At 50.1% G+C, this 27,037-nt stretch overlaps 2 protein-coding genes across 5 annotated transcripts; one reads left to right on the top strand and one right to left on the bottom strand.

The window, feature by feature from the left end:
- Window positions 1-3,058, bottom strand: DBI (diazepam binding inhibitor, acyl-CoA binding protein). Its single transcript, XM_038142491.1, has 4 exons — window positions 2,946-3,058; window positions 2,736-2,853; window positions 1,010-1,072; window positions 1-293 (listed from the first exon to the last, which is right to left on the bottom strand). Exons 1-4 carry the CDS (start codon window positions 2,952-2,954, stop codon window positions 220-222), a joined length of 264 nt encoding a protein of 87 aa, XP_037998419.1. The 5' UTR covers window positions 2,955-3,058; the 3' UTR covers window positions 1-219.
- On the top strand, window positions 2,746-27,037 carry C7H2orf76 (chromosome 7 C2orf76 homolog). 4 transcript variants are annotated; one of them, XM_038142487.1, is made up of 6 exons: window positions 2,746-2,874; window positions 14,770-14,922; window positions 17,004-17,054; window positions 20,521-20,558; window positions 20,682-20,763; window positions 23,775-27,037. In XM_038142487.1, the coding sequence occupies exons 2-6, from the start codon at window positions 14,790-14,792 to the stop codon at window positions 23,849-23,851; spliced, it is 381 nt and encodes a 126-aa protein (XP_037998415.1). In that variant the 5' UTR covers window positions 2,746-2,874; window positions 14,770-14,789; the 3' UTR covers window positions 23,852-27,037. The 4 variants fall into 4 exon arrangements, with proteins under 4 accessions (XP_037998415.1, XP_037998414.1, XP_037998418.1 ...); XM_038142486.1 differs by lacking the exon at window positions 2,746-2,874 and adding an exon at window positions 3,251-3,301; XM_038142488.1 differs by lacking the exon at window positions 2,746-2,874 and adding an exon at window positions 14,420-14,554.

Genomic DNA, 27,037 nt, shown 5'->3' with positions numbered 1-27,037 from the left:
TAAAGTACCAAATGCACTTTAATGAGTTCCACATTTTGTTCCCAGAAGGAATTTATACCGTGTCAGTACATTAGCCAGGTACATAATTTCTCCTGAACTACGGGCATGAGGAGAACTGACTATGACATACTAGGTATCTAAGGTTACTCTTAGAAACCAGTTTTCCACATTAGAAATAAGGCAGGCTTCAGGCGTGCATGTAGCTGATTTATCCAGTCCTCAGATGCCATATTTGCCCTTTAGTTCTTCCACTTTTGCTATGTAAGCTTTCATTGCATCTTCTTTGGACATTCCTGAAGGACAGAACACAGGAAGCAGTCAGATACCTTTCACAGATTAAGATGCCTTTTACAAGTCACAATTCCTTGCTCTAGTCTGTGCCACTGGAGAGCAAAGGAGCCAGGAAGGTCACTTGGCTGTGAATCCCCTGCTAAAGTTTTAAACAAATGTGTTTTCTCAGTCATGCAAACACAGTGCTTCCAAGCAAAGTTGTTTTTGCACAGACAGCAACTAACCAGTGTATTAGTTCTATTAATGCCATCGACAATTATCACAGGAAAGCTGTTCCTCAAAAGACCAGGAAAAAGCCCCATTGTCACAGATCAGACCACTTGTTTGGCTCCTCATTTAGAGCTGGGAGCTCAGTTGTGTCTTCCAAAGCTCTCCTAACTGGAAGATGCATAACTGCTGGAGGAAGAGCTCAGTCTCTGGGCTACTAGGCTGGGACCAGGAAAACAAGATTTTATTTATGCTGCTGTTATTGTTCTTCTTTATTTAACATCTTAGGCCAGCTGGACGTTTTGCACCCTAATTCCCTTTCACACAGGCCATATTTTTCAGGATTACTTCTGCCTTGCAGAGGTAATTAAAGTTTATTATCATGGCATTCTGAACTTCTAGAGCTCTTGTATTAGGAGACAACGCTATCCTGTTTCCTGCTGAACTACATGTGTCTTTCTGGCTAGATTGCCAGGGGTAATTTTGTTAATTTCTTTAATCAGACACTTACCTTTCAATGCACTCCAGGCATCCCACTTTGCTTTGCCTTTGAAGTCCAGCATACCAGGGCGCTCTGAGAGAGACAGGATAAGCAGCAGGATTAGTTTGTGTGATCTGGCTGTAGGTAATACCCACTTGAAGGCTTAGCCAGCTCTTAGCTGTGACTAAACACAATGGCTCATCTCTGCAGCTGTTACTTGCTAACCTGTAGCCAGGAGATCACCTCAGGGGAATATGTTACAACACGGTTGGTGACAACAGAAACAGACTCTTTCAAATTCCCTTGAGACAGCAGCATTTGAGCAGAAGAGCACCAACTGCTGTTATTTGGTTTAGTTGTACTTTCTGAAGAGCCTGCTGTCCCATAAGAGCTGTCCAATTAAAGAACACCAGCTCTGAAGTAAAGCAAAAACACCCTGAGGTCCATTACAGGCAGAGACACAGAACAGACAGCTGTTTGTAGTAACATGCAGCTTGGAACTCATTATCATCACGTGAGCGGTGTGTTTGTAACCTACAGTTCTGCATTTGAAAACCTTGGAAGTTTAACTCACTTCACTGCAGGCTGTGGTGTGGCCAAGCAGAAGGTGAATGACATGGAGATGGTTAATCTTTGTGTAAAGTCCCCTTTGTGGCTTTACTTCCTCTCTCTCTCTTCTTAAAGATAATTCTCAGAACTCACAAATGGAGCTGGGCAGTCTCCACAGAAAGAGCCTTGTGCAGCTCCCATGGCACAGTGACCTGTAGCTCCAGTTGGCAGCTCCACTTCTCTCCAGCACAAACCCCACCAGTCACCCTCCCCCAGGCTCCTTCTCGGGCCAACTCACGCTGGCTGCTTCTCAGGAGCACAGACACTTGCACGAGTGGTGGCATATTCACAGCACTATTTCACCCTGTCCAGCACTAATAATGCTGATGTCCAGCCACACCAAAAAAAACCCCACATCTTAAACCCAAAGTCAATTCTCCCTCACGCTGCCAGCTTTGAAAAAAGGAGATTAAATTACTTACCATTTCCTGTACACTTCACTGCCAGCTTTTAAATCAATGGACGCTCAATAAACTTTGCCAACTACTGGGTTAGGAGGCCAGCACTCCAAAGAAATGACCTTTTCCCTTTCTAATTCTAGCTACTCCAGCGTTACACAAGGTCGATAGTGACATGCTTCACTTTAAATGTTATTCCAAAGGCTGAGCTGCCACGGACAGCATTGTAGCAAGAGAAGCAGGCAGAAACATTTTGCACTGCGTACTTGAAGACATATTTTTGGTACAGTCTTTCTGAAGTATATTTAATTGCAGCTCGTGTAAAAGTTTTCTCCTATTCTTCTGGTTTTGCTTTCCAGTACTATTTTTAGCAGCCAATCCAGTCTAAATAAACTCAATGTGTCATCCCCTCCAGTAGTGCAATTCCACCCCTGCATCTCTTGCCTTGCTGTTTAAGCCTGTATAACCGAGAAGCGTTTGCATTAGAGCAGCACCCCTCGGCCTGAGCAGCTACTCACGGACACAGATCTCCAAAAAAACCCAATCCCAATATTTGCACAAAGCTAACACAAAGCATCCTCAGGCCCGCACTGCACGGAACAGACGGCGGCAGCCGGGTTAATCTACAAACCACGAATTGCACAAAGCCTTATCGGCGCGGCCCGCGCCCTCCCGCACACAAATCCCTGCCAAGTGGGCACCGAGTCACTTTCGCTGCGCCGCGGCGGGGCAGCCGGGCCGGCACCCACCGGTGTTCACGTCGCCCACCGTGGCCTGCTTGTAGTGGCTGTAGATGTCCAGCATCTCCTGGTCCGTGGGCTGCGACTTCAGCTGCTTCACCTCCTCGGCAGCCTTCTGGAACGCGGCCTGGGGGGAAGGCGGCAGGGGGTGAGTGAGGGGAAGGTACCCGGAGCCCCCCGGAGCCCCCCGGCGCCCCGCAGCCCCGGCGCCCCCCGCACCTCGGTCATCGCGACGAACGCTGCGCGCTCCCGGCCCCGCCGCGTCTGCCTCGCCGCCCCCGCCGCGCGCCCGCCTCACCCCTCGCCAGACCGGCCGCCGGCCAATCGCAGCGCCGCGGGCCCCGCGAGCACCAATCAGCGCGGGCCGGGGGCGGGCGCAAGGCGGGCAAGGAGCCAATGCGGAGGCGGTGCGGGTGCCTCCCATTCATCAGGGCATGAGGAGACAAGGGCGGTGCGAGGGGCGGGGGCGGGACAGAGCCGTCTCAGCCAATCGCGCGTCTCGGAGGCCCAACCGAAAGGACGCGATTGGCGGAGCGGGTGGGCGGGGCAGAACCCGGAAGTGCCGGCGGAGAGCGGTAACGGGCCCAGTCGGGCGGGCGGCGGGGTCGGGCCGGGCCGGGGTTGGGCTGTGCTGGGGCGGGCGGCGGTGCCAGTGCCAGTGCCAGTGCCACTGCTGCTGCGGGTCCGGGCAGGTCCCTCTTTCCCAGAGGAATGGGCCACCAGCGCCTCCCACTTGCCTTCTTGTTGCCGCGGAGGCGCGGGGTAGTACACGGTCCCAGCCCTACGTGGGATCGGTTTGAGTGGTAAATGTGAAAATTGGCGATTGCTGATTGAGCTCCCGGGTCTGTGTTCCCACAGTGCTTCCCCGTGCTGCTTAGGAGCGAGTTGAGTGCTGTGCCCTTTACTGCACCCCCCCCAAGTCACCAGCCCATGTGACGTAGCACCAAGAAAACATCCATCTTTGCTGTTTAGTATAAATCGCGTTATTTTCAGGTGCAAAGTACACTGGTTTTGACTGGCATGTGTTGTTTGTGTGGTGTGTGATACACACTCATTTAAAATGGAACTGGAACTCGGGTTTATTTGCCAAGGTGATGCAAAAGCAAGTTGCGTTGTGTGGTGGATGGTCTTTGTCCCTGTTCTGCAGAGAGTGCTTGATGAAAATATTGGTAGTTTGCTTTGCCAGGCTACAGCTGGGAAAAAACCAGCCAAGGTTGGGATACACCTGCAGGATGGTGGGGCACTTAAATAATCCCATAGCAAAAAGAAGGAAAAAAAAAAAAAATAGACACACAAAAAAGAGCATAAGGAAGAAGGAAGAACATTTGGGGATGAATGGGTAAAAGGTTCCCTCTCGGGACTGGAGGTGGACTCTGAGATCCTGCTCGGGGATGAGAGGTGCAAAGGTCGTGCTGATGTTGGGGCACGTGGGCTGCAGTCCTTGCTGGTTGCTGCAGCAGCTCTGGCACTTCAGCACGTGGCCAGGGAGCTGAGGGATGCCCAGTGCCAAAAATAGAGAAGTTTGTCGAGGTAGAGAAGAGCTTATTTTCCTGTGGAGAGAAAAAACCCCATGGAACAATGCATGGGCTGGTTTGAAGAGGGTTTTGGGTTGCCAAGGCTGCTGCATTAGGCTCTGCTCTCTAGTATAAGCCCACAGAGCCGTTCTAGAGACCAACCATTATAAATTAAATCCCTTAATTATGCTGTAGTATACCAGGAAAATGATTTGCCTGTGAATGTCTGGGGGTGGTTTTCCACTTTCCCTGGGGAGGTGAAAATGAGCATTGTGTAACAGCTTAGGCATTTTTCAGAGTATTAAACTCTCTCCAACACAAGTTGGAGAGAACACGCAGAATAAAAAACATTTTCCTTCTTGGACTCTGATCACAGGTGTGTACGTCACGTCCGACCTAACGGTGCCATTAATGTCAACACGACTCTCGGGCAAACTCGGGCACACCCGGGCACACTCAGGCACACTCAGGCACACCCGGGCACACCCGGGCACACTCAGGCACACTCAGGCACACTCAGACACACCCAGGCACACCCAGGCACACTCGGGCACACTCAGGCACACCGGGCACACTCAGGCACACCCAAGCACACCCGGGCACACCCGGGCACACTCAGGCACACTCAGACACACCCGGGCACACTCAGGCACACCCAGGCACACTCAGGCACACTCAGGCACACTCAGGCACACCAGACACACCCAGGCACACTCAGGCACACCCGGGCACACTCAGCACCAGGTACTCAGGCACACTCAGACCACTCAGGCACACTCAGGCACACTCGGGCACACTCAGGCACACCCAGACAGGCACACTCAGGGCACACTAAGGCACCCTCAGGCACACTCAGGCACACCCGGGCACACTCAGCACACTCAGACACACTCAGACACACTCAGGCACACCCAGGCAGACTCAGACACACTCAGGCACACTCAGGCACACCCGGGCACACTCAGGCACCCTCAGGCACACTCAGACACACTCAGATACACCCGGGCACACTCAGGCACACTCAGGCACACCCGGGCACACTCAGACACACTCAGGCACACCCGGGCACACTCAGACACACCCAGGCACACTCATGCACACCCAGGCACACCCGGGCACACTCAGGTACACTCAGGTACACTCAGGCACACCCAGGCACACTCAGACACACTCAGGCACACCCGGGCACACTCAGACACACTCAGGCACACTCAAGCACACCCAGGCACACTCAGGCACACTCGGGCACACTCAGGCACACTCAGGCACACCCAGGCACACCCGGGCACACTCAGGCACACTCAGGCACACCCAGGCACACTCAGACACACTCAGGCACACTCAGGCACACCCGGGCACACCCGGCACACCCGGGCACACTCGGGCACACTCAGGAACACCCGGGCACACTCAGGCACACTCAGACGGGCACACTCAGGCACACTCAGGCACACTCAGGCACACCCAGGCACACTCAGGCACACCCGGGCACCCTCAGGCACACCCGGGCACACTCAGGCACACTCGGGCACACTCAGGCACACCCAGGCACACCTGGGCACACTAAGGCACCCTCAGGCACACTCAGGCACACCCGGGCACACTCAGACACACTCAGACACACTCAGGCACACCCAGGCAGACTCAGACACACTCAGGCACACTCAGGCACACCCGGGCACACTCAGGCACCCTCAGGCACACTCAGGCACACCCGGGCACACTCAGGCACCCTCAGGCACACTCAGACACACTCAGATACACCCAGGCACACTCAGGCACACTCAGGCACACCCGGGCACACTCAGACACACCCGGGCACACTCAGACACACCCAGGCACACTCATGCACACCCAGGCACACCCGGGCACACTCAGGTACACTCAGGTACACTCAGGCACACCCAGGCACACCCGGGCACACTCAGACACACTCAGGCACACTCAAGCACACCCAGGCACACTCAGGCACACTCAGGCACACTCAGGCACACCCGGGCACACTCAGACACACCCAGGCACACTCGGGCACACCCAGGCACACCCGGGCACACTCAGACACACTCAGGCACACTCAGGCACACCCAGGCACACTCAGACACACTCAGGCACACCCAGGCACACTCAGGCACACTCAGACGCACTCAGGCACACTCAGACACACTCAGGCACACCCGGGCACACTCAGGCACACCCGGGCACACTCAGGCACCCTCAGGCACACTCAGGCACACCCGGGCACACTCAGACACACCCAGGCACACTCAGGCACACCCAGGCACACTCAGGCACACCCAGGCACACCCGGGCACACTCAGGCAGACTCAGGTACACTCAGGCACACCCAGGCACACTCAGGCACACCCGGGCACACTCAGGCACACTCAGACACACTCAGGCACACCCAGGCACACCCAGGCACACTCAGGCACACTCAGGCACACTCAGGCACACCCAGGCACACTCAGGCACACCCGGGCACACTCAGGCACACTCAGGCACACCCAGGCACACTCAGACACACTCAGGCACACCCAGGCACACTCAGGCACACTCCAGGCACACTCAGGCACACCCAGGCACACTCAGGCACACCCAGGCACACTCAGACACACTCAGGCACACCCAGGCACACTCAGGCACACCCAGGCACACTCAGACACACTCAGGCACACCCGGGCACACTCAGGCACACTCAGACACACTCAGGCACACCCAGGCACACTCAGGCACACTCGGGCACAGTCAGGCACACTCAGGCACACCCGGGCACACTCAGGCACACTCAGGCACACCCAGGCACACCCGGGCACACTCAGGCACACCCGGGCACACTCAGGCACATTCAGACACACTCAGGCACACTCAGGCACACCCGGGCACACTCAGGGCACACTCCAGGCACACCCGGGCACACTCAGGGCACACTCAGACACACCCAGACACACTAACACCCGGCACACTCAGCACACCCGGGCACACTCCGGCACACTCCGGCACACTCAGGCACACTCAGGCACACTCAGGCACACCCGGGCACACCACTCAGGCACACTCAGACACACTCAGGCACACTCAGGCACACTCAGGCACACCCAGGCACACTCAGACTCAGACACCCAGGCACACTCAGGCACACCCGGGCACACTCAGGCACACTCGGGCACACTCAGGCACACCCAGGCACACCTGGGCACACTCAGGCACCCTCAGGCACACTCAGACACACTCAGACACACTCAGGCACACTCATGCACACCGAGGCACACCCGGGCACACTCAGGCGCCCTCACACTCAGGCACACCCGGGCACACTCAGGCACCCTCAGGCACACTCAGACACACTCAGATACACCCAGGCACACTCAGGCACACTCAGGCACACCCGGGCACACTCAGACACACCCGGGCACACTCAGGCACACTCATGCACACCCAGGCACACCCGGGCACACTCAGGTACACTCAGGTACACTCAGGCACACCCAGGCACACTCAGACACACTCAGGCACACCCGGGCACACTCAGACACACTCAGGCACACTCAGAGCACACCCAGGCACACTCAGGCACACTCAGGCACACTCAGGCACACCCGGGCACACTCAGGCACACTCGGGCACACTCAGGCACACCCAGGCACACTCAGACACACTCAGGCACACTCAGGCACACTCAGGCACACTCAGGCACACTCAGGCACACCCAGGCACACTCAGGCACACCCAGGCACACCCAGGCACACTCAGGCACACTCAGGCACACTCAGGCACACCCGGGCACACCCAGGCACACTCAGGCACACCCAGGCACACTCAGACACACTCAGGCACACCCAAGCACACCAGGCACACTCATGCACACTCAGGCACACCCAGGCACACTCAGGCACACTCAGGCACACTCAGGCACACTCAGGCACACCCAGGCACACTCAGGCACACTCAGGCACACCCGGGCACACTCAGGCACACTCAGGCACACCCGGGCACACTCAGGCACACTCAGACACACTCAGGCACACTCAGGCACACCCAGGCACACCCGGGCACACTCAGGCACACTCAGGCACACCCGGCCACACTCAGGCACACTCAGGCACACCCGGGCACACCCAGGCACACTCAGGCACACCCAGGCACACTCAGACACACTCAGGCACACCCAGGGCACACTCAGGCACACTCAGGCACACCCGGGCACACTCAGGCACACCCGGCCACACCCGGGCACACTCAGGCACACTCAGGCACACTCAGACACACTCAGGCACACTCAGGCACACCCAGGCACACCCGGGCACACTCAGGCACACTCAGCACACTCAGGCACACTCAGACACACTCAGGCACACCCGGGCACACTCAGGCACACTCAGACACACTCAGGCACACCCAGGCACACTCAGGCACACCCGGGCACACTCAGGCACACTCAGGCACACCCGGGCACACTCAGGCACACTCAGGCACACCCAGGCACACCCGGGCACACTCAGGCACACACACTCAGGCACACTCAGACACACTCAGCACACCCAGGCACACCCAGGCACACTCAGGGCACACTCAGGCACACTCAGGCACACTCAGGCACACCCGGGCACACCCGGGCACACTCAGGCACACCCACTCAGGCACACTCAGACACACCCAGGCACACTCAGGCACACCCGGGCACACCCAGGCACACTCCAGCACACCCGGGCACACTCAGGCACACTCAGGCACACCCAGGCACACTCAGACACACTCAGGCACACTCAGGCACACCCGGGCACACTCAGGCACACTCAGGCACACCCAGGCACACTCAGACACACTCAGGCACACTCAGACACACTCAGGCACACACTCAGGCACACCCGGGCACACTCAGGCACACTCAGGCACACTCAGGCACACCCAGGCACACTCAGGCACACCCGGGCACCCTCAGGCACACCCGGGCACACTCAGGCACACTCGGGCACACTCAGGCACACCCAGGCACACCTGGGCACACTCAGGCACCCTCAGGCACACTCAGGCACACCCGGGCACACTCAGACACACTCAGACACACTCAGGCACACCCAGGCAGACTCAGACACACTCAGGCACACTCAGGCACACCAGGCACACCCAGGCACACTCAGACACACTCAGGCACTCAGGCACACTCAGACACACTCAGGCACACCCAGGCACACTCAGGCACACTCAGGCACACTCAGGCACACCCGGGCACACTCAGGCACACTCAGGCACATTCAGACACACTCAGACACACCCAGGCACACCCAGGCACACTCAGGCACACCCAGGCACACTCAGGCACACCCGGGCACTCAGGGCACACTCAGGCACACCCGGGCACACCCGGGCACACTCAGGCACACTCAGGCACACTCAGACACACCCAGGCACACTCAGGCACACTCAGGCACACCCGGGCACACTCAGGCACACTCAGGCACACTCAGGGCACACTCAGGCACACCCGGGCACACCCAGGCACACTAAGGCACACTCAGGGCACACCCAGGCACACCCGGGCACACTCAGGCACACTCAGACACATCCAGGCACACTAAGGCACACTCAGGCACACTCAGGCACACTCAGGCACACCCGGGCACACTCAGGCACACTCAGGCACACCCAGGCACACCCGGGCACACTCAGGCACACCCAGGCACACCCAGGCACACTCAGCACACCCAGGCACACTCAGGCACACCCAGGCACACTCAGGCACACTCAGGCACACTCAGGCACACCCGGGCACACTCAGGCACACTCAGGCACACCCAGGCACACTCAGACACACTCAGGCACACTCAGACACACTCAGGCACACCCGGGCACACTCAGGCACACCCGGGCACACTCAGGCACACCCGGGCACCCTCAGGCACACCCGGGCACACTCAGGCACACTCGGGCAGGCACACTCGGGCACACTCAGGCACACCCAGGCACACCTGGGCACACTCAGGCACCCTCAGGCACACTCAGGCACACCCGGGCACACTCAGGCACACCCAGGCAGACTCAGACACACTCAGGCACACTCAGGCACACCCGGGCACACTCAGGCACCCTCAGGCACACTCAGGCACACCCGGGCACACTCAGGCACCCTCAGGCACACTCAGACACACTCAGATACACCCAGGCACACTCAGACACACCCGGGCACACTCAGACACACCCAGGCACACTCATGCACACCCAGGCACACCCGGGCACACTCAGGCACTCACCCGGGCACACTCAGACACACTCAGGCACACTCAGACACACTCAGGCACACTCAAGCACACCCAGGCACACTCAGGCACACTCAGGCACACCCGGGCACACTCAGACACACCCGGGCACACTCGGGCACACCCAGGCACACCCGGGCACACTCAGACACACTCAGGCACACTCAGGCACACCCAGGCACACTCAGACACACTCAGGCACACCCAGGCACACTCAGGCACACTCAGACACACTCAGGCACACCCGGGCACACTCAGGCACACCCGGGCACACTCAGGCACCCTCAGGCACACTCAGGCACACTCAGGCACACCCGGGCACACTCAGACACACCCAGGCACACTCAGGCACACCCAGGCACACCCGGGCACACTCAGGTACACTCAGGTACACTCAGGCACACCCAGGCACACTCAGACACACTCAGGCACACCCGGGCACACTCAGGCACACTCAGGCACACCCAGGCACACTCAGGCACACTCCGGCACACTCAGGCACACCCGGGCACACTCAGGCACACTCCAGCACACCCGGGCACACTCAGGCACACCCGGGCACACTCAGGCACACTCAGGCACACCCAGGCACACCCGGGCACACTCAGGCACACCCGGGCACACCCGGGCACACTCAGGCACACCCAGGCACACACCCAGGCACACCCGGGCACACCCAGGCACACCCAGGCACACTCAGGCACACCCGGGCACACTCAGGCACACTCAGGCACACCCAGGCACACTCAGGCACACTCGGGCACACTCAGGCACACTCAGGCACACCCAGGCACACTCAGACACACCCAGGCACACCCGGGCACACTCAGGCACACCCGGGCACACCCAGGCACACTCAGGCACACTCAGACACACCCAGGCACACTAAGGCACACTCAGACACACTCAGGCACACTCAGGCACACTCAGGCACACCCGGGCACACTCAGGCACACCCAGGCACACCCGGGCACACTCAGGCACACCCGGGCACACTCAGACACACCCCGGCACACTCAGGCACACCCGGGCACACCCAGGCACACTCAGGCACACTCAGACACACCCAGGCACACTAAGGCACACTCAGACACACTCAGGCACACTCAGGCACACCCAGGCACACTCAGGCACACCCAGGCACACCCGGGCACACTCAGGCACACTCAGGCACACTCAGGCACACTCAGGCACACCCGGGCACACCCGGGCACACTCAGGCACACTCAGGCACACCCAGGCACACTCAGACACACTCAGGCACACTCAGACACACTTAGGCACACCCGGGCACACTCAGGCACACTCGGGCACACTCGGACACACTCAGGCACACCCGGGCACACTCAGGCACACCCGGGCACACTCAGGCACACTCAGGCACACCCAGGCACACTCAGGCACACCCGGGCACCCTCAGGCACACCCGGGCACACTCAGGCACACTCGGGCACACTCAGGCACACTCAGGCACACCCAGGCACACTCAGGCACACCCGGGCACCCTCAGGCACACTCAGGCACACTCAGGCACACTCGGGCACACTCAGGCACACCCAGGCACACCCGGGCACACTCAGGCACCCTCAGGCACACTCAGACACACTCAGACACACTCAGGCACACCCAGGCACACCCAGGTAGACTCAGACACACTCAGGCACACTCAGGCACACCCGGGCACACTCAGGCACCCTCAGGCACACTCAGACACACTCAGACACACTCAGACACACTCAGGCACACTCAAGCACACCCAGGCACACTCAGGCACACTCAGACACACCCGGGCACACTCAGACACACCCAGGCACACTCATGCACACCCAGACACACCCGGGCACACTCAGACACACCCAGGCACACTCATGCACACCCAGGCACACCCGGGCACACTCAGGTGCACTCAGGTACACTCAGGCACACCCAGGCACACTCAGACACACTCAGGCACACCCGGGCACACTCAGATACACTCAGGCACACTCAGACGCACTCAGGCACACTCAGACACACTCAGGCACACTCAGACGCACTCAGGCACACTCAGACACACTCAGACACACTCAGGCACACCCGGGCACACTCAGACACACCCGGGCACACTCGGGCACACCCAGGCACACCCGGGCACACTCAGGTACACTCAGGTACACTCAGGCACACCCAGGCACACTCAGACACACTCAGGCACACCCAGGCACACTCAGACGCACTCAGGCACACTCAGGCACACCCGGGCACACTCAGGCACACTCGGGCACACTCGGACACACTCAGGCACACTCAGGCACACCCGGGCACACTCAGACACACCCAGGCACACTCATGCACACCCAGGCACACCCGGGCACACTCAGGTACACTCAGGTACACTCAGACACACTCAGGCACACCCAGGCACACTCAGACACACTCAGACACACCCGGGCACACTCAGGCACACCCGGGCACACTCAGGCACACTCCGGCACACCCGGGCACACTCAGGCACACCCGGGCACACTCAGGAACACTCATGCACACCCAGGCACACCCGGGCACACTCAGGCACACTCAGGCACACCCGGGCACACTCAGGCACACTCAGGCACACTCAGGCACACCCAGGCACACTCAGGTACACTCAGGCACACTCAGACACACTCAGGCACACCCGGGCACACTCAGGCACACTCAGGCACACCCGGGCACACTCAGACACACCCGGCCACACTCGGGCACACTCAGGCACACCCGGGCACACTCAGGTACACTCAGGTACACTCAGGCACACTCCGGCACACTCAGACACACTCAGGCACACCCAGGCACACTCAGGCACACTCAGGCACACTCAGGCACACCCGGGCACACTCAGGCACACTCGGACACACTCAGGCACACCCGGGCACAGTCGGGCACACCCGGGCACACTCAGGCACCCTCAGGCACACTCAGGTACACTCAGGCACACCCGGGCACACTCAGACACACCCAGGCACACTCATGCACACCCAGGCACACCCGGGCACACTCAGGTACACTCAGGTACACTCAGGCACCCTCAGGCACACTCAGGCACACCCAGACACACTCAGACACACTCAGACACACTCAGGCACACCCAGGCACACTCAGGCACACTCAGGCACACCCGGGCACACTCAGGCACACCCAGGCACACCCGGGCACACTCAGGCACACCCAGGCACACTCAGACACACTCAGGCACACCCAGGCACACTCAGGCACACTCAGACGCACTCAGGCACACTCAGACACACTCAGGCACACCCGGGCACACTCAGGCTCACCCAGGCACACCCGGGCACACTCCGGCTCACCCAGGCACACTCAGGCACACCCGGGCACACTCAGGCACACTCAGGCACACCCGGGCACACCCAGGCACACTCAGGCACACCCAGGCATACCCGGGCACACTTAGACACACCCGGGCACACTCAGGCACTCTCGGGCACACTCAGGCACACTCAGGGACACTGGGTTTGGGTTTGTTTGTATTAGGACATTCTTCTGGAGCCCAGCTTGTGAAGTCTTCAATCACTTAAAGCCCACACAACACACTTGGATTTATCTATTGAAACATAACCCCCGTGGCAGGGAGGAATGATGAGGAGGATGCCATCTGCTCAGAAGGCTAATTAATTACTTTATTATACTATATTTTTCTATATTATTTTACACTCTGTTACATTTCATCTAAACTGAATCTGCCAAGCACTCAACTGCACTCCACTGCACAGAATCTCGTGGCTGTCCGCTGGCAGTCCCAGCACTCACACACACACACTTGGCCCTGACAGGCCAAGGAAACAAAACACCATCACTTTGGGTAAACAGTCTCCATACTGCATTCTACTTTTGCACAAACACAGGCACAGCGAATGATAAGAATTGTTTTTCCTTTCTCTGAGGTTCAGAGAATGTGAAACCCGGAAATATTCTTGGGAAGAATTGTGCTTTGCTTTTCTCTGTGAAGAGGAACATGGCTACATTCATCCACAGCACTTTCGCGTGTTTAGTGGGGAGTCTGGCGTGGCATTGCACAGTGCAGGTACTGGAGTGTGTAGTGTGCAGAATCTGTTTGTTTTGAGACCCTGTTACTGCTCCAGTGGGAATCACAGCAGTGAAATCCTGAAAGGCACAATGCTGTTGGATTTCTCACAAAAAAGAATTTTATTCTTTACACGAGGCCCGCCTGCACCTCCTTTTCCAGCCGTGCTTGTAGGCAGAGGAAAGGCAGTAATTCCTCCCTTTAATGTTTCCCAGGTCATTCAGAATTCATTCTCATGTCAGCAGAAGGCTCGACTGTCACGGTTCGCCTGGTGCGCTCCTTTGAGCACCGCAATTTCCGGCCCGTGGTGTACCGGGGCGTTCCCTTGGACCAGACCGTGCGGGACTTCATGGCCTTCGTGCGCCAGGGTGAGCTCTGCCTGCCTCGTTTGTCTGCTTCAGTCCCACGTGTGGCTGTCCCTCCACTTCCTTGTGGGGCAAGTGGCTCTGGTGGAGATGCCAAATTCGTGTTGACATCAATGGCACCGTTAGGTCGGACGTGACGTACACACCTGTGATCAGGGTCCGAGAAGGAAAATGTTTTTTATTCTGCATGTTCTCCAGCTTATACACTCTTAGCAAAGCGTGGTCTTAAGCCATTAACTACATCATAATTTATTATATTCATTGGTGCAAAGCAATTAACATCAATATAACTGGCAAAAGTTTTACAGAAATTTAATAAGGCACTTATACACATCTACTTATGCACGCAGTCCAGCTTACAAAGATTTTCATGTATCTTCTCTAATCTGTTTCCATGCTGATGGCTTTGTCTTCTTCCTTGCTATGGGTACACTCAAAAATCATCAATTGTTATTTCTTCTATTAACTCAGCTTTGCTTGCAGGCCAGCTGCCAAGCCCCTCCATACATCCCCCTGTGTGCTCTCCTTCCTTAGATGAAAGGTCTGGAGTTAATAAGAGCTTCCATGGTCAGTGTGCCTTGCTTGAATTTGGATGGACTGCTCCCCCATGCCCAAATCCCCACGTTTAGTCTAAAAGAAACAAGGGCATTGCTGCATTTGGCTCAGTGCCTCAGGCTCCTTGAGGGGTGCTGTCAGGCAAATATTCATCGATTAATAAGAATAAATTAATAGAATTTAGAACGGCTTTGATCCTAACTACGCAAATATGTGGAATGTGGGAACGCAAGTCTGTTTGCTATTTGTGAGAAAAGAGAATCTTGAAAATTTGTTTTTGACACTGTGTGGTCTCACTGAGTTTCTGTCTCCTTCTTGAGCTTTGTGGTGCAGATCTACTCATCTGTGAGCTTTCTCTTTCATAAGCCTGGTTGAAAGTGACAGTGAATCTAAAAGTTAAGTACTGCAGACCAGCCCACACAGTGACTTGATCATTAGGGTGTTACCCTTAATCCTGCAGGTGTATTTCCACACACCTCAATGGAGACATTCAAAGGGTACAAAATAACATAATTTGTTTGTTTTGTTTTGTTTTTTTTCATGAAGTCAGCTGAAACAAGTCTTGAGCTGTTATAGCTGGTAACATTTGAGCAACTCCTAGGACATTGCCCTAGGACTCATGGGTGTCTTGTGGAAATTTGGAAATTTCCATACTTCTAGACAGTGATAGGCATGGCAAGGTCTTAGCATGCTGTTGGAAAACTGCAAGCACTTTCAGAACATATGGCACAGCTGCTGTTATGAACAAGAAACAAAAAACCAATGCTACAAAACTTGCTTTTGATGTGTGCAATATTGCAACTCGCTGTTATTTGAGACAAACCAATGTTTTGAACAATACTTGGAACCTTGTTCCACAGGGGTGCAAAAGCCCTGTTCCTTCCTTTACAGTAATCTGTTTTGAAGAGGCAGTTTAAGATAAATGGTTAAACTACTGAAGAAGTCATGGCTTCAGCCACCTTGCTGCTGGGCACCCCACAGGTGGCTGGGCCTTCTGAGATCCTGCTGAAGTCACAGGGAGCATTGGCACCAGGGAAGGTGACAATGTTCCTGCAGTTACATATGGACTGTGTCCTGCAAGCAGCTAAAGAGTTAATTTTCTACAGTTTGGCTTCCTTTCTGTGGCATGTTTACCTAAGGATTCAGTTCGGGATGGCAGTTGTCAGCTGTTTGTATAAGGTAAAAAGAGATGCTGGGCAAACCATTAAAAGGATGTTCCTGGCAGATTTCTGAAGGACCAGGCTCCCGTGATCATACCCTAATTGCACTGACTCACCGTCCTCCTGGGGTGTTTTGTTCAGAGAGGCTTCATGCTCAAATGAAGTTATTCACATATGGAGTCGCTACAGAATCTGGGCCAAAGGCCGTGTTTTAGCATTTGATGCTCAAACAAGTCTCCTATGTTGCAGATTTATTTTCACTTAAAGGCTGCCCAGGGGATGCATACATTGCACAATAATGGAAAATGAAGGATTGGAAATAATTAAAAAAGAGAACTTTGTTTTAACTTTGTGCTTTTATTTTAATAGATGTGTCTTCGAGGTCAGGACTTCCTCCTCCTTTTAAAAATTACAAGTATGGTAGGTGGTTTTTATTTTTCTTGTTGTAATTACCATCAAATGACCACATGATATTTTACACCAGCCTTCATACAACTTAAAAGATAATTGCTGTACAATACTAATGTTGGTGCCAGTGCCTGCTTACATGTGCAACTCTGTCAAGCTCTTGTAGCTGGAGTAATGCCACTGGGATCTTGTCTGCAGAACTTGACCATTATTGTGAAGATCTGTTTTAATCTTTGCATTAGGCTGCATGGTTTACATTATTTGCCATTGGGAACTGATGGGTTTTGATATTAATTTTTTATTACATTTTTAAAGTTCCTTTTAACTCTGTCTTTACCCTAATGAGCAGCTTGTGATCTCAAAACACTTTGAAATTGTAGTTCTCTGTGTGTTTATGTACTTCAGTATCTGTTTACTGATGGTGAAGCAGAAGCTGAAGGCAAAAAGTAGAAAATGCTTAAGTCTTATATACTTAAATAGCTTACACAATATAAGAGAAACAGGGGAACTTTGCTCCAAGTAGATATGAAAGCCCTTAAATACAAGCTGGTGGTATGAAATAGCATGATGTGAAATTTAAGCTGACTTTATCAAAGCTATATTTATATTTCCTTTTTGTGCAAATTGGCATGAACATGCTCAATTCATCTGTTTGGGACAGAGAAAACTTTTTAAATAGACTGAGTTACTTCCTTTCTTGGAGTTTTCCTGCTAGTGATCCTCTGTGTCCCATGTTCTTGGAGTTGACCAACTCCTTCCTCTATGGTCATTCAAAGAACTGAGTGAAAAATCTACTTAACACATGTGAAGGGTAATTAACTCTATTGCCTATTTAAAGAAAAAAAACCAAAGGATTTAATTTTGTGCTCTTGCTGATGGTGAAACAGAGAGTGCAAATTGAAGCTAGAAAAAGAGTTAGGAATTAAGATTGATGATACATCAAGTGGCGGGGACTTGAATGTTTTTATTATTATTTTTAATGTGTTTCTTAAGGTCATAACATCTGGAAATGTAAGTTTGAGTTTGGAGGTGCCCTTCACCCCATTTGTGGTTTTGACTCTTTGAGGGGTTCCTGTCCAGAACTGCTGCTCTCAGTTGTATCCCTGGTGCTGCCCATCCCAGCTGCTTCTTCCATCACTTGGAGATCAGTTTAGCTTTTCCCAAGACATGTCTGGTGGCTGAGGGCCTGGCTGTGCCCTGTAGGACTGAGCATAACTTTAAAACCTGTTGCACCAGTTACTGGGAGCCTACTCTTACTGTGATGGTGCTAACTGCAGGAAAATTTTTCACACAGGAAAATCAAAGCCAGGTTCCTCACCTTCCCCTCAGGCTGTGAATCATCCAGGTTCATGTTTCTGGCATCTCTGCTATCTCTGTTGTGCTCTGCTGTCTTTCCTATGTTTTCTGTGTCTTTCCTATGTTTCTTGTGTTTTGTTATGAGGAAAGGGCACTGAGATTTCTGCATTAAAAGCCACATTTTTTCCTCCTGTTTTGTTTGGCAGTGCCAGAAATCTCAGTTGGATCTGGTTGTCTCTCACCTTGCCTGTTTCAGCTTCCTTCCCTGCAGAATTCAGCACCACTTCGTTTTAACATCATATATAATGCCATCACATTTTTGCTCTTGGATCAGTGCTGCAATTCACATCTCAGAGCTTCTGACTTCCATTTTCTCTTCATTTCTTTGTATGGATTATCCTGGTTCTTGGTCTAGAACTCTTCTGAGTCAGTCTTCTCTTAGCACCTGGTCATTGCCATCTGTTCACTGATGTTGGCAGTCTGGGTGCCAGCTTGTTCCACAAGCTGCTTCTCAGTTTTGTTACTTTCACCCATGAATGAGGAGCAGCATGGCAGGTAGTTCATAAAATCACCTAGAAAGTGGTATCTTATCAATTGCCATGGTAGACCTATTATCAGAAAAGGCAAGATCAAAACTTGGCAGTATGATTGAGTGGGGATGAAATAGCGAAGGCCAGTCAGAGGACTTAGCTTATGGGAAGAGATTATAGTTTCATCTCTGTGACAGAGTTAAAGAAGCCATCTAATAGCTCACATGAGCCCATGGTATACTGCTGGGTGCCAGTGGTGGAGTTCTGAGCAAGTAGAACTGAGACAATGCTTCGGGGCATGACTGGACAAAGACTAGAGAAAAGGGAATGTATCAGTGTAGACAGAGTCACTTAAAGCTAATAGGCACAGGCTGGGTTTATTTCCTGTAGTAGAAAGGTTTCATGATTGCAATATATTTTTTTCTGTTTGGTCTTTTTGTAATGTTTCTATGCAAGGTGGATCCTGGTGATTGCAATTTAGTGTCTCTCTTGCTTGTAATTCAACAGTTATCACAACATGCCAAGGCTGCCTTCTCAGTGACCTCTGCAGTGAGAATACAGAGTACTTCTTACCTTATGTAATGCTTTAAATAGTGTTCAAAATGGGCCAGAATGCTATGGAAGCAAACTTCTGAGTGGGAATGGGATCTCTGTTATTCTGAACATCTGAATACTTGCTCCTGGTAATTTGAAAGTTGGTTTAGCCAATAGTTAACTTGGCTGCATGCTTCTCTTACCAGATTATTGCAACATGAAATGTTCACACAATGCACAAAACTAAACTAGAACAGAAAATGAGCAGACAAGCAGAACTGGTTTTTCTTCTTTGCTGGGAAGGGATTGATGTGTTACTCCAGATTTGTTCAAACAGAGTCTTCAGGTTTCTTTTTATTTTTTTAGTGTTGCATGGCTTTAAGCTGTTCCCTCTGGATCTTTGCACTCATCCAGTTGCTTTAGTGACTGTGTTATTTTCCCCTGTGTTTCCCTTCTATTAACAAAGCCCTGCCCATGTTGCCAGGAGAAAGTGGTACTTTGTTTTTGTTTTTTTTTTTAATTTCTAAAAGCACTACACGACACAAACGTAAAATAAAAATTATTGAAGAGGGTATAGCATTAAAGAGAAGAGGCTATAGATATTCATGTAACATGAACTTGCTTAATGAAATTTCTACTGTGGGTGGTGGGTGTTGTATTCATGAGAAGGAAAATTTCAAGGGGTGATCTGAAGTGATCAGGTTACTGTGTCTTAATTACTTGCTGCCTATCAACTTGGCTGTAGCAGTTGACAGTGCATAAATGCTGTTGGTCCTGCCCCAATTGCATGTGTAAAGCCTATTAAGTTAAAACACCCTAAGTGGCATTTAAATTGATGTGTTTTGACTGGCAATTGAGATGGTCATTAGTTGATTATTGTAATTCAGCCAGAAGCCCAATAGGATGTGGTACCTTAATGTTGCATTGACTGCTTTAAGGCTGTGGCCGCAGAACTGTGAGATTAAGATGTTTTCTCCTCTTTCAGGTTGAATACACAAAATTGTTAATAACAAAATATTTTGAAGCTTCCCCCTTTGTTTGTTTTTTTTTTTCCCCAGTACAACTTTCAGTGCTGCTTATTAAGCCTTATTTTAGGAAAACGCTGTTTTTTCTTTCAGATACAATGAAGATTATTCACCAAGCACACAAAGCTAAGGTAAGATTATTAGCTGTGTTCTTCCCCTTTTGCATGCTTTGATGCAGGCAGATCTCTGCACTGTCAAACAAGACTGGAGCAGAGGAAATTCTTATTTTTGTATTCTGGTTCTCTGATTTGTAGACTGGTGAGCTTGTAGTGAGTTTGGAAGATGACGACAAACTGATTTTGAAGGAAGACAGCACGCTGAAAGCAGCTGGAGTAGGTAGGAGTACATTTGTATTGACTGAAGATGCTGTTCCTTGTGGCAGCATTAAACTGATAGCTGGCTGATTATGTTTGGACAGGCTGCTGAAAAGTAAATGCTATTTCTGATGCTCTTTACACGACTTGATAATTATTCAGGGAAGCATTATTCAAATCATTGGTCTGAGGGCAGCAGGTATCTGCACTCCAAATGTTCAGAATGCAAATTGTGATTTTTAGAGGCTATGCTTATAATTCTGCTGAGAGTAATTTTAAATGATTGACAGATAGGTTATTAGTACCTTGTCTGCTTAGTCTTATCAGTAACATTTAAACTGATGTTTTGGTTAGAAATGTAAGTAGTGGAACCAGCATGGAATAATGAAATAAGATTAGATTTGTTTAATGTGCAGCATACAGTGTCTGATAGCCAGATTGCTCAGGAAAGCTCGAGCAGTATCTCTTAGAGAATGTGCTGAACATAGCAAAGAGTTGAAACTTGACCTGATTTCTCACATTTTGACAGGAGACTACATATAGGGCATGTCTTTTGGTAATAATGTAAAGAAATATCTGTCATGGTAAAATTGATGGTGCCTGGATGTCCTTTGGGCTTCTCATAAATGTGGCTGAATGACTTTGTGGCAGCAGGGTGCTTAAGGGATGTGGTTGTATTCCACCTTGATATGGACATTTGCTCATTTGAATCTGATTTGCCTGGCTGGAAAGCTTTCCCTGCCTGTGCTCTAAGTGCAGGGGCTTCACCGAGGAGGCTCCCTCCTGCTCCTGCTGCTCACTGATTGCTCCCCAGCTACTGAATGGGATTTCTTTCTCGTAGGTTACTTGGCTCTCCTGTTTCCTGTGATTTATTTTCTGGTTTTAAGTGACTTGGGATGTCTCTTCAATGTTTTTCTCTGGTGTGAACTACAACTGGCTCCAATATACCTTCCCTAAAGGTCTTTGAGTGTTCCTGTAATATGAATCATAGTTTTTACTACACCAGGTCTTTTTGTCTGCAGGATGGGGGGGAAAAAATGAGGATTACTGGTACCCAAGCCCTGCAGATTTGTAATTTAGTTACCAGAAGATTCGTTTAACCATGATCTTTATCTGTGTAAGGCATAAGAGACAGTGCAGCTCAGGAGAGGGACTGATGACAGTGCCAAATGTTGAATTAGAAACAACAAAGCTGTCTTCTTTCAAAAAGGTGTGGATGAGTATTTGTATATATTATCTGTCTGTGAAGCTGGGTTTGTAGCTACAGCAGTTAAACAGTTGGACGTGATCTCAAAAAAGGTGTCAAAACATCAGACTAAATGTTACACTGAAAGGAAATAGGAATGCAGCAGCCTGTTCTGTGTCTCTGTACAAAGGGAGGGCTGGTTCCTTTAGGGCAGAAAATGATTTAATGCTGCTTTTTTTTTTTCTTTTTCTTCTGAATAACAACAGTTGTTAGTAATTAGAATATAGAGGATATTTGTGATAGAAGAGGAAAACCCATTCTTTGGAAAATGCAATGTGCCATTATGCCATTTTGAATTTGGATATGTTCCAGTGTATCTTGACATGAAAATTAGCTAAGTTAGGAGTGGGGTCTTTGTAGTAAAATCTTGAAGATTTTACTTTTCTCCTTCAACAAGAAGTAGAAAAGAGTAAGCTAAGGAGGTGATATCATGTATCATGTACCACTGGTCCTCATTTTGTGCAAAACAATAAATTTTGCACATTTTCTATAAATCAGTAAGAAAATTTGAAATCTCCTATTGAGATAAGAAATTTTTCCCACATCTAGTCTGGACAAGACTTACTAGAATAAAACAATCAGAATCACCATTAGGAAATCTGGGAAATTCCGATACATGCAGAACAGTTTTCCTAAGCTGCAGTTGATTGCCCTTGGCACTATGCAGGGTTGGGCTGGAGAGTTATAAATGATGAGGACATTAGATAAGTATCCTCAGGAAAGCCTCTGTAGTAGTGATTATTATTACAGTTATTATCCAGTCAGCAAAGTTAATGCTTGCACTTTTTTAAAAAAGCAGAGTGTATGATAATAAAGTGTTCAGTATTCATTACAAATAGTCTTGTCTGTTTTCTAGTTGAGATTCTAAAATCCCTTCTACACTTTTTTGTTTCTTTTTTTTTTTTTTTTACAAGACAGGCAGACTTCATTAACTTGAGGTTTAATTTAAAAAAAACGAATGTGGAATTTATTGGCTCAGCACCTTAAAGAATTTCATGTTTAATAATTGTGAAGGCATTCCATCAGATTTGTCTCTGTTCTGAATTAGTAATGTTGCTGACTTATTGTTTTAGAAGAGGAAGTCCTTGACCTACTGGGTTGAAAGAATTGTGACTGTTCTGAACCTTTGTGGGTCCTTTAGCTCTGCCATATCCCCTGTGAATAATTAGAGGTATTTGAAGGTATTGCTGGAGAAGCCAATTTGTGTCTTTCACTTTGCATATTGTCGAAGCCTCATGAATTAATCATCAGCAGGGCAAAAAATTAACTTCTTCAGACACATATTTTGATGGGTCATGAGGGAGAATGTAAAGTGATCTGTAAAATATTCTACTGATCCTCTAAGTATTAAATTATTATACCTACAGGCTAATTTAATGGGAAAAAGAAGTTTCTTTCTCCCTTCCCTAACAGAAAAATGCACAAAAAAAGGAGTGTATCACGCTTCATTACTTTCCTAGCATTTGAAGGTGTTGGAAATGCAATCACTTAATTTGCTGAATGCTTTTACAAACAATTCTGAATACTGTGTTAAACAAATCTTGACATATTTACTTCTATACATTCATGTTCTCGGTGGTTTTGTTTGTTTGGGGTGTTTTTTAATGAGGTTTAGTGGCATCTTTAATAATATTTTTCAAAAACATGATGAAGAAGAAAAAAAAGCATGTGGTGATTTATAATTGTCTTTGACCATAAAGTTGATAATTGTCTTCTAAGAGTCTAAATAGCTGGCTGTTGGTTCATTTGCTGGTGTGCTAAATATTTAATTTTTTTATTCCTTCTAGCAAACGAGACGGAATTAGCATTCTTCTGTGAGGAAGATTACAGAAACTACAGAGCTAATCCTGTTTCGGCCTGGTGAAGATCCCAAGAGATTGTTTTGTTTTCCCATACCTGTTGTAAATTTTCCTTATTCTGCTTAATGAGATTTTTCTTAAAGATCAATAAATCCTAGAGGATTTCTTTGCAAACAGTGCAATTCCCTTCCTATAGAAATTAATTTCTGTCAATATGCTAAGGCTGAGAGAGGAAAAACTGGGGGACATAAATGACTTTTTCCTTCCTCCCTTTTCTTTTTGCTGTGCTTGGCTCTTGAGCCTCAGGCAGTGCCATCCCTGACCCGTGACACAGTTCTTGGTGTGATCCCACAGCACACAGTAACTGCATATGGAAATTATAGAATGCACAGGATGATCCCATCACAGTACTAGCTTCTAATGAAAATGAAGTGAAACCTCCTTCAAATAAAATGAAATATTTTATGACCAAATCACTGGATATTTTAAAGAACTTGAGAATCTCTCTGTTTCAAGTCACAGCTTTACTCCTCTCATTTTATGTTTGGTCTCTTTTGTTTAAACAGTGCAGGCTGGCCAGTGTTTCATGCTTTTCAGTGGTGAATGCTGTCCATTATCCTCTCTTCCAGCCCTCTTTAGCATGCTGAAAGGGACAAAAGTCTGTTGGAGGCTTTTGTGTCGCCTGTTTCTAGCTTCACTTCATGGAGACACCTTCACACAGGGGTAGCAGCTCGAGTTCTGCCAGGACATCAGTGTGCCTAAGTAGGAACTGGGCATTTCTCCAAGTGGAGTGAAAGCTCATGGTTTCAGTTTTAAGAATAAAACCTGAATGATTGCATTTTTTGCAAGGAGAGGCCCAGCCTGTGAGCCACATGTCTTCAAGACTGGAATTGATTCCTTTACGCTTTCCATGAGCCAAATACTCTGTTGCTATGTGTTTGTTCTTGGTAATGCTGGCCTTTCCTACTACATGGACCAAATTAAGAGTAAAAGAAAATAATCATGCATCCCATAAAGTGCCTGTAGGTAGACATCAGTTATGAAATGCTTTTTAAGGGGTACCAGCATGAGACACTGTGCCTTTAAGCCTCCCCTCACTGAAACAGGAGTGATGCTGGCTCTCTGCCCTAGCAGGCTTTTTGGGCTCTGCTGAACTGAATGAGACCTCACGTGCAATTGCTTCAGACCCACACATCTATGCTGAGCTCTGGGTGAGGGCTGACAGTGCTATAGCCATGAGACTTCCTGGAGGAGTAACCCTGCCATTTCCTAGAGCTTTGATTATTGTTTTTATTGACATGTGTGGTTTCCAAAGTATCTAAGTAAAATTTCCCTTTGTTTTAGATGTAGGGCCAAAGAACCCTCTTTGTATTGTTCCCACCTAATTTTCTTCATCCTTCCTGACAACTCTCTGGTTTAGGCTGTTTTACTCACCAACAGCTTTGCTTCAGAGTTTTATTCTCTAGTGAAAGACCTCTACCACCTTCTCGACTGTGATTAAATTGTTGTATCTTTGTCTTGTAAGGAGAAGTCCTGTGTCACTGAAGTCACCTATGTTCTCCTGGGATGTAGATGCCATTATGCATGCCCTGATGAATTTATGAGGAGAATTTACCTCTTGCCTTCTCTTTCTGTCCAGGCAGCCTCTCTGTTGCTGGTACCTGCTCCCCAAACATGGGCTCACAATCAGCCTTCTTACAGTCTGTCGTGTTTGCAGATTTATGTGGTTCATACAAGTTTGTGCTTATCTTCTCAGTTCAGGCTGATGCACTGCACTCCAGGCTATCTCATCTTTGTTCAGCCAAATTTACAATAAGGAAGGAAACTTTGTAAGAACAGATAGTGTACCAGAGACATCAGTGTCTCAGGCTGGCCTGCCAAGGCATCTAAATGGTGTCTGTCAGCACATGCAGGCTCTCAGACGGAGCATGACTGAATTTGGTCTCCAGCCCTTCCAGACAGATTTGGATTAGTTTTGTGATCCCTTTTCTCTAAAGCATTTATGTTTGAAAGAGTGACCACATTTTAACAATTGTCCTTTCTGGGCTTGTACAGTTCCAAACTTGCAGTGTCACATCGAGTGTGGTGCAGTGGAAGAGCAATTCTACAGCATCAGGGAGAAAAACTGTAAATGTTCTACTGCAAATAGTCAAGAATGATGTGACTGGCACTCCAGATTAACTTCTCTTTCCAAGGGAAGAGTTAAACTACTGCTTTGTGAGCTCAGTTCACTCTGGCAATGGCACTTCATTGGCTTCTGTCTCCAGCAGCACAGTGGAGCCTTTTGTAATGCTCTCAATGGCCATACTTGTAAACTGGTTTCTTCCTGAAGTGTTTTTCTACTGTGGTTTTTTATTTATTTATTTTACTATAAAAACTTTTTTTGGTGTGACTTTCAGTAATGCTTCTTTCTAGTAAACACCACAAAACCACAGATAATAACTGAAAACTTGTTAGGAAAAAAACCATCTTGTTAGGAAAGATGCTGTTCCAACTTTTTTTTTTTTTTTTTTTGGTGGGATATGGTACAGCCTTGTATCAAAGCATGTTTGGTTCCAGGATTGCTGAGTACTGAATGAAATCTCTGAGCACTGGCTGATAAATTAGTAAAGACTGAGATGTCTTTGCCCATGTTGTTTTGAAATCCTCTTTGTGTTGAAGGAAATCACAGAGCTGGTGCTGTGGTTTGTTATCCTGGCAGAAATCATGAACTGCATTGGTTTACAGCTGCTTTTAATCAGAGCTGCAGTGGGGTAAGTCATACTGCTTTGCCAGTGGTCTTAGGCATGGTGGGGTTAATAAGGATTTACAGTGGGATGTTCTTGGAACCACTCACCATTTTTGTGTTAAACAAAAGAGCAATATCCAGAAAGGACTCTGAAAGAAGATAAAATTTCTCCTGGGTTATAACACTGCAGCAGGGAAAGGCAGTCAAACTGGAATCCTGGGGTGGTGTGTCAGGCGTGGCTGTTTCTTGGAGAAAAAAATCACTTCAGAGAGACTGGAGTTTTGATTAGGAGGTGTGAAAACTGAAGAAGGAGAGAGGAAATTTTGAAAGGAATTACCATAAATAGGAAGAAGAGATAACAGTGAAGTAAATACACAGCAAAATTTGCATGTGCAACGCTCTTGGTGCAGAGATACCAGAGCAGTGCTGCTTTCTGTAGAACTAAAGGTATAAAAATGGTGCTTTTTCATAAATTTGGAACTGAATTAATGAACTGCTCCAATAGGCATCTTATTCTTTCTGG

The sequence above is a fragment of the Motacilla alba genome, chromosome 7, assembly GCF_015832195.1.
Source record: "Motacilla alba alba isolate MOTALB_02 chromosome 7, Motacilla_alba_V1.0_pri, whole genome shotgun sequence".
NCBI classification, from domain to species: Eukaryota; Metazoa; Chordata; class Aves; order Passeriformes; family Motacillidae; genus Motacilla; species Motacilla alba.
This window is presented reverse-complemented; position numbering and strand designations above follow the sequence as displayed.